Consider the following 9,101-nt stretch of genomic DNA (forward strand, 5'->3'; position numbering starts at 1 on the left):
TAAGTCGAATACCGGCTAAGTTATGCTTCGACAAAAATAATTACTCGTTTTTTGGGCCCCCCCCCCCCCCACTCCGCCCGACGGTTGCCTCTACGCGCGTGACGACCGATGTTGGGTAGCCTACGCGAATGGAACCGCAGTGTTGCCAGATGGTACGATCCTAGTGGGGACATACGATAATTTTGAAGACGCGGTACGATCATCTCTCTTTCCAAACCTGGAAACACTGATGTTGCGTTTTTCATTGTTACACTTTTCGGTGTTGCGATTTTTTTCCAGCGACTCCCATCCACCTAACGCCCCATAAAGAACTTCGTTCCAATAGTGATATTTTTGATTTGTTGTATCACACTATGGATGAACAAATAATGCAACCTAGTAAGATTTTTATGTCTTTATTTCCATTGTATTTAATATTTAACGTGTATATATTTATTTTTTGATTATAGGTCAGGCTGTAGAGCAAAATGGCTTTAGTAAAATTGATGCACCAGAAAATTGTGAAAATTCTTAATCGTTGTACCATAATATGGATGAACCAATAATGTATTCTAGTAAGCATCTTGTGTCTTTATTTTTAATACATTTAATATTTAAAATATTTATGTATATTTTTTTAAATTAAAGGCCATGTTGTAAATCAGAATGATGTTAGTAAAATTGATGCACCAAGAACTAGCGAAACTTTTTAGTTGTTGTCTCATACACTGGATGAACCAACAGTGCATTCTATTAAGCAAGTTATGTCTTTATTTTTAAGTTAATATGATGTATTTTAAATAGGAACCAATATTTTTATCATAATGGTATGAATAGTGAAAAAAGTTCTTTGAATATTATTTTATTATGGTATAATGATTGAATTGAAACTATAAAGAAATATTGTCCAAACACACTAAATAAATGTTTTTCCCCTTACTTTGAAAAAAAAAATTTAGAAATAAATGCCCACATTATTTGATTCTTTTCTTTGATTCATTTTAACATGCCTGTTTTTATAGTTCAGATTATTTTATTTCTTTTTAAAATATTGTTATCTATATTATTTGTTCAATACTCTTTCTTAATATTTTAATTAAATGAATAGTTACAGATCGGATTTGATTAAATTAACCACAACTTAGGTCTTTGAACTTATCGCATATATTAATTGATACCTTAAAGATTATAATAATAAAATAATGAGAGAACAAAATGTGAAATAGTGAGATAAATAATAAATTATAGTACAATTACAAAATAGGTGTTGCAATTTATTGTATAAGAAAAGTTTTAAATTAAATTAACATAATTACAACTTATTTTAAAACAATTGATTTAAAAAAATATTTTCTATGAACAAAATAAATCACAATTAAAAAAAATATATTATTAGAGAAACTTATACAATGAGGGTGTATTTAGGACTTAGGTAGGTAATGTAACTTAGAGTTGGATCACATTTAAATGTATTTTAATATCACATATAAATATTTATTAGATAGGCATTATGGTGATAATACTGATACAGTCGACGTTGGCATATTGGATATTGTGGAAGGTATCAATTTGCATCAATTTGAAAGTGATTCAATGTCTACTTCAACGATTACAGAAGTTTACAACAGTCCAGAGTACACACCGTACAATGAACACTCAGAATCAGAAGAGACTGATGGAGAAGGTAATCAAGAACCAATGAATGAATCACATACCAGTAATACAAATAATGCAATAGAATCAGCAGAGACAATTATTGTAGACGGAGCAAAAAAAAGTAATTACTAAAAAATAAATAAAAAATAAAAGAGTTTTCTGTCTATTTTGTGAACAATTGGAGACAAATTTTCCAAGACACTTAGAACGTAAACATGCATTAGAACCAGAATTTATCTTATTACCGAAAAAAAGTAAAGAACGTGTTATGCATCTAGAACTTTTGAAAAATAAAGTTAATTTACAACATAATAGAAATGTATTGGAACAAAACAAAGGGTCACTAATTGTTGGCAGGAGACCAACAATTTCTGGTGAAATTGATGCAAATAATTTTTTGCCATGCACTCATTGTTTAAGTTTTTTAAAAAACAAAAACTATACCGTCATATTAATAGATGTCCATTCAAAAGTATAGCAGTTGCAGATGGTTTGCCAAAACGCAGAAACAATTTAATGCAAAGTACAACATTATTGCACGTAGCTAAAGATCACACGCAACTGCAAAATGAAGTTTTTGTATCTATGAAGTGTGATGATATAACCTTTGTTGCTCAAAGTGATGATTTGATATGTTTATTTGGCTCAAGACTTCTAAAAAATCACAGAGAAAGGCATTTAAAAAATTACATATCACAAAGACTCGGACAACTAGCAAAATTTTTACAAATTTTACGTGGCTTAGAACCTGATGTAAAAAATTTAAAAGATTTTTTGGTTCCAAAACATTTTAAAACTGTTGTTCAAGCTGCTAAAGAATTGAGTGGATATGATGAAGAACACAACACATATGTCCATCCAACAAATGCACTTAAGATTGGACACTCAATATTACAATGCGCAGATATTCTCCAAAGTCAATTTCTTGTTACCGGTGTTCCCGAAGAAAAATTACAGAACTTAAAATATTTTACAAAAGTGTTTAATAAAGAATGACGATATTCCTTATCTTCTAATGCGTGCGCAGATTTGTCAAAAAAACAATTAAACAAAAGTGTCAACTTACCAGATGCAAAAGATATAACACTTTTGCATAATTTTCTATTAAATCAACTTGAAGAAGTGAAATCATTGATTGAAAACAAAGAAATAAATCAAGAAACATACAAAATATTATGCCAAAACTTACTGACCCAAATTATTCTACTTAACCGCCGCAGATCGGGTGAAGTCCAAAGAATAAAAGTTATAGATTATTTAAATAGAAGTAAAAATAAACTACAAGAAGAAATCCAAAAATCACTTTCAGAAGTAGAAATAAAATTATCGGAAAGTTTTGAAAGATTTGAAATAAGGGGAAAGCGTGGAAGGGCAGTTCCAGTTCTATTAACAGGTATAATGAAACAATCTATAGATCTTCTTTTAAAAATCAGAAATGCCGCTAGTGTATTTAAACAAAATGAATACTTGTTTGCAATTCCGAATACTGCAGTAGGATATTACCGTGGCTCTGACTGTCTGAGGAAGGCAGCAAACGAATGTGGATCATCTGCCCCAGAACTACTCACGTCAACAAAACTCCGAAAACATATTGCCACAATGTCTCAATTATTAAACCTAAGTACAAATGACAGAGAACAGCTTGCCAATTTTATGGGACACGACCTAGCAATACATAATGAATAGGTACTATAGACTCCCTAACGAAACATTAAAAATTAGTAGAGTTAGTAAAATACTTCTGGCAATGGAGTCCGGTAATCTGCATGAACTTAAAGGCAAAACACTCGAACAATTTGATGATTTTTTGATGCCTTCCAATGCAATTGAATGTTCCTCTGATTCTGACGATAATGAAAATGTTACAGGTATTATTTTATAAACTTTAAGATATTAGGATTATTGAGTTATCTGAATAATAATCATGTTTTATTTGTTATCAGATTCTGTTGGTGAAAATGCATTAGATGTTGAATGGAGTGACAATGAAAATATAGATACCAGTAAACAACTGACATAAAAAAAGCAAACGTCAGTTACAAAAACAAAAACTCGAGTTGATTACATTAAATGGAGTAATGGTGAAATGGAAGCACTTAAACGTTTTTTTGGTAAATTCATAGCTTTACATAAAATTCCACAGCAGCATGATTGCCTCTTAGCCATAAAAAAGGAGCCCGCTTTGGGTAAAAGACCATGGAAAAAAATTAAATTCCAGGTGGCCAATATAATTAAAAAATCATTAAAATAGATTATTTAAAAATTTGTTATTTTGAAGTGTAAAATATATTAATTTACTTAAATCTAAGGTGTTTTGTTAGTTATAATTTTATGTAATATGCATCATATGAAGGTAAGTGGTGTAGTTATGATTTTGTTCTGGGGGGGGGGGGTATACCTCCCCTTAAAGGACTTTTATTTTTCTAAACATACTTCTCTGAACAGTGACATTTTAGATAGAAATTTAATTAACATAAATTGTTCAATGTACAAAATAAGATCTAATTACCGAGGTATTTTTGCTAGTTCATTTATTATTTCCTCAGTGTCAATTTGTATATGATTATGAACAGATAACTTAGTTAATCCTGTTAACTAAGTTAACTAGTTCCTGTTTCATGACAAAATATGGTTATTTAATTAATTATTATTAAAATGTTATGACCATACAATGTTAGCTTTTTTTATTTTTACTTCAGACATGGTATTTCTTAAATAATATGTCTTAACTCTTTTTAGAGAAGAAAACATCCACCCAAGTGAGGTGGTAGACAGGCAATGCACATACAAAATTTTAAATTTTAAATATATAGGAAAATGTGTTAGCATCATACTTAGTGAGATCTTGAAAAGCTGATTTTAAAACTTTATTAGTTCTGGTTAGATTGCACCTCCACAACTGTAGCTCAAACAGTGAAATATCAAAGTTTTCTACATCTGGAGAGTAAAATTCAATCAATCTTTTAAGCAAAGTTCCTTCATCTTTAGCTAAAACTGTATTGTGAGAAAATAAACTCTCAAACCCTAGAAAAAAGAAAACACATAAAATACACTTATAAATAATAATATTTAAATACTACTTTAATTACCCATAGGTGTAAACCATATAAGACAACATAATATATCCATAGATAACATTGTACTCTTATACTACCTTTAAAGATGTCAGGGTCAAAATTATATCACCACACACTGAAATAATTTCATTCTGAATTTGGGGCAAATGAATTTATTTCTTCTTTTTTTTTATAAAATACTTTTTATATAGTCATTACTATCACTGCGGTAGTTTAAAATGGCTCTAAAACTACCTTGATTTATAATTATCACTACCTGTAACATAAATTACTTATAAGTTAATGAAACAAATAATATATCAATCATAATATATACAAAAGTGAATGTGTACTATAAATCGAAAATACAAATTAACAATAATAGATAGGTATATACAATCTACCTGCATAGGCATATAAATAACTAATAAGAAAGCATGCAATAAGTGAGCATTTCAACTACCTGCTTAGCATTTTTCCACTTATTTAAGGCTGTAACTACAAGCTGTCCTATCCTAATTGCTGACTACTAATTTCACCTTAATTATATTATGACAGCTGATTATAGTTCATACTCAGCAAGCTGAAACCTCAAGCCATATTTTTGGTTTTTTTCACTAATAGGAAATTTATGATTAAACGGTGTCTACACATTCCCAGATAGCAAAAAAACATTTTTTTGATGATTTATTAAGATTCCGTTTTTATTGATATGATTAAATAAATGTTTTATTTTCCCTCTTTTTTGATTAAAATATTATTTTTTTAACGTTTTTATATTGTCAGTTGGCCACCGAAGTATTATTTTATAAATTGTATAATTAAAATGTTTATATGATGTTTTTCAGTATAATATATAAATGTTTTAAATAAAATGTTTATATGATGTTTTTCTCTATAATACATAAACTTTTTAAATAAAATGTTTTTTAAGTATTATTCAATCATTGTTGATATAACATTTTTTTCTATTGATCTATTAACAAGCATGGTAGTTAAACCTTTTTATAAGCATTTGAATTTTAAATTTAAATTTATATTATTAAAAATATTTGGCACTCTTGAAATTTCCCAAAGTTTTGCATTAAAGTTGATACTATAATATAAAAAAATTGCATGTGTAGTAAGATATAATATATTAGGATGTATTTGTTGTTATATAAAATTGTTCATACAGTATAATAATGATAATAATAATAATAGTATATGGCACTTATATATATGTATATAATAATAGGTAGGTATTTAAGATATATTAATTATACCATAATAATATTAATTGTTAAACATAATATTTAAAATAAAAAAACATAATATACTGTAGCTGATACATACCCTTTTTAACATGTTAATAGAAAAAAAATAATAATACATTATTAATTATAAATAATATTAAACAATTTTTAAATACAAAAAAAAAACTTAATAAAAAAAAAGTATATTATTATAATATACCTTTATATATAATATGAACCTATATAATATATGAAGTTGTAATTGTTTATAGATAGTATAATATTATTGTACTTATATTATATGTATATAATTATAATAGGTAGGTATATAAAATATATTCATTATACCATTATATTAAACATAAAATAAAAACATAATACTGTAGCTAATACCCTTTTTATATACAACATAATATTATATGTTAATAGAAAGAAAATAATATTAATAATATTAAACAATTTTTAAATAAAAAAAAACATTGTAGCTATATAATTCTCCTTTTTAGCACAATAAGTATGGAAAAAAAGTATATTATAATATACCTATATGAAGTTGTATAATTGTTTATAGTTTGTATATTATTATTGCACTTATATAATATATATATGTATATAAGATATATTAATTATATCATTATATTAAATAAACAAAACATGCACATTTAATAAAACATATTTAAAATAAAAAGAACATGATATTGAAGGTAATATATACATATATATATATCATTATTTTAGCATATTCATTATAAAAAAAAATACATCAATACATCTAAATCAATTCATTATCATTGTTATTGCAATTGTTTGGTATTGCAGCCTTGTTTTTGTTTTCATTAATTCTCCTGAATTTTGCACCTGCTATAAATATACGTAATGATTGTTCAACATTTCGAATTTTGAAAACCTTTTTATTTTCTTAATTGCATCTATAAAATCATTATATTACACTATATACAAATTGTAATAATACAAAGATACAAAGTACATAATGTGTACTTGTATGTCACTATACAGAATGCATGTAGTAGGTACTAGGTACTATTTTGATAATTATCCACTTTATTGTAATTTTATTAATAATATTCATTTCACTTAATTGTACATATTAAGTATAATCAATTATAAGTAAAATAACATTCTTACCAAAAATTATTGAACAAGACTTCAATGTAAAAAATATCTTTTTTTGTTTTTGACCCTTGTAACTGTATTGTTCTAGTAAAATATCACTAAACAGATAGCGCATTATTGTTCTTACTGTACTGGGTAATGAATTTCTGCCAAATCGACTCAATTCAACAACCTGTGAATATTATATTTGTTATTAAAAATATATACTTAATAAGATACAATTATTACAGATAATTTTATTCAAAAGTTGATAATTTATAATATTTATAATATATAATATATATGTATATTACCATTTTATTTCGAAAAGAAATTTCTTTCAGTTTGTCTTCAAAAAAAAGTAGACTATCTTCATCTTTTAATGGAAGTTGATTGTTAATAGAAATTTGAAAATCTTCTTCATCATTAGTCTTGGAAAATATTTGATGTTCTTTATTGCCAATATTATTTGAGTACAAATCTTCATGCATTTTATCAAGTTTTTCAAATATTGACTTTACATCATATTTGATGTTAAGAATATTTCTATCAATTCTATTTAAAGTATCTACCTATATAAAACAATTTAAGATTTACAAATAATATTAACTTATTTTACAGTTTATAACAATAAAAATATATTTAAATTTACACAAAATTATCATCTGTGGATGTATTTAAATGTAAATTATTACTTTTAGACAGTTGTAAAAATTACATTTAAAAAGTATTTTATTTGAAAATAGTACATATATTATGTACTGAAATACGGATGAGATTTTTATGTATATGAAATACTTTTATAAGAGAACATCTACGTTGAGTGTCAAACCCCTAGACAACATTATTTCTTTGGTAGCATTAACCAATAATTGTAATTAAATAAAAAAAAACCTAATGTTCTCAAACTGACAACTTTAATTGTATTTATGGTATCCAAATAATAAAAACTTGACACAGATAAAGTTTTCCCCTAAGCTTTGTGAAGTGTTGGTAACTCTACCATAAGCATAGACGAAGTACAGTTGTCCCACACAAAACAGTTTTTTGCTATAATATTGTACAAGAGTAAGACAGAGACATCAAATGCGAGAGTAAAAACCCCTTACACTATTCAGCTCTTTTAGGTATAATCTTTATAGTTTATTTATTTATTCTTATGGCTAGAGTTATAATGATGATATATTTGATGTATATTACTTAATTGTACTAAGTTATATATATATATATAGTGTCAGAATTTTATACTGGTATAAATAAGTGATAACTACTCTAAAATAGGCCATGAAAACTTGTAAAAAATAATGTAAACATAATATGTTTATTACTGATAATGTTTATTAATATGTACCCAAAAACATAGAGCATGGCTCAAACTAATACTGACTGGATAACATTCTCACTTATTTTTATATACAACATTATCACACAAGTTTAATTAAAATTAAAATCTTATTTTGTTAAAATGTTATACTTTTGTTATATGTCTAAAACACATTAATGCATAAATGAATGAATACAAAAGATCTATTTTAATGAATTAAAATAAGTGAAAAACTAAAATTAACTTACTGCATATTGCATCAGTTTGCAATTGTGTACTTATAGGAGGGATTATGTTATTGTTTTGAGTTGACGTTGTAAAGAGATTTTCATGTTATTACTTTAAATGGAGATGATGCAGTCATAATTGTTGTTTCAAATTGAACAGATTTGTTTGAATCTAAAAGGACATTAGTGTCATATTATAATTAGGAAATTAAAAATACATTCAATGTACACATAAAATACATAATTATGCAATTATTATATGTACAGTAAAACATCTATATATTAGTCTTATGGGAAATAAAAAAAAATGTGTATTACAGCTAGAGAAATTTGTTAAATAGATTTATGTAAATTGAATTATATATAGGTTATGGTTCTCAAAAATATTTCAATTAACAGAAAATCTGGTTTTGGAAGTGTTATCTTTGTTCACATTAATGATTCATTTAAAATTTACCAATACATTTTTCTAAAGACGTTGAAGGAGGACTTGGATGAAACAGCTTGTTGT

General features: G+C 26.0%; 1 protein-coding gene across 1 annotated transcript; it reads left to right on the forward strand.

The window, feature by feature from the left end:
- The first annotated feature begins 353 nt into the window (after nt 1-353).
- Nucleotides 354-3,321, forward strand: LOC103310706. The gene is made up of 7 exons (XM_008189884.1): nt 354-378; nt 450-500; nt 1,481-1,756; nt 1,842-1,974; nt 2,094-2,371; nt 2,444-2,551; nt 2,663-3,321. The coding sequence occupies exons 1-7, from the start codon at nt 354-356 to the stop codon at nt 3,319-3,321; spliced, it is 1,530 nt and encodes a 509-aa protein (XP_008188106.1).
- Nucleotides 3,322-9,101: the final 5,780 nt, after the last annotated feature.

This window comes from Acyrthosiphon pisum, chromosome A1 (genome assembly GCF_005508785.2).
Source record: "Acyrthosiphon pisum isolate AL4f chromosome A1, pea_aphid_22Mar2018_4r6ur, whole genome shotgun sequence".
In the NCBI taxonomy this organism is placed as follows: domain Eukaryota; kingdom Metazoa; phylum Arthropoda; class Insecta; order Hemiptera; family Aphididae; genus Acyrthosiphon; species Acyrthosiphon pisum.

Coding starts and splice junctions, on each gene's coding strand:
- LOC103310706 (XM_008189884.1), top strand. CDS start 354: ATGGATGAACAAATAATGCAACCTA. Junction 379..449: donor TGAACAAATAATGCAACCTA/GTAAGATTTTTA, acceptor TTTTGATTATAG/GTCAGGCTGTAGAGCAAAAT. Junction 2,372..2,443: donor AAAATTTTTACAAATTTTAC/GTGGCTTAGAAC, acceptor CTGTTGTTCAAG/CTGCTAAAGAATTGAGTGGA.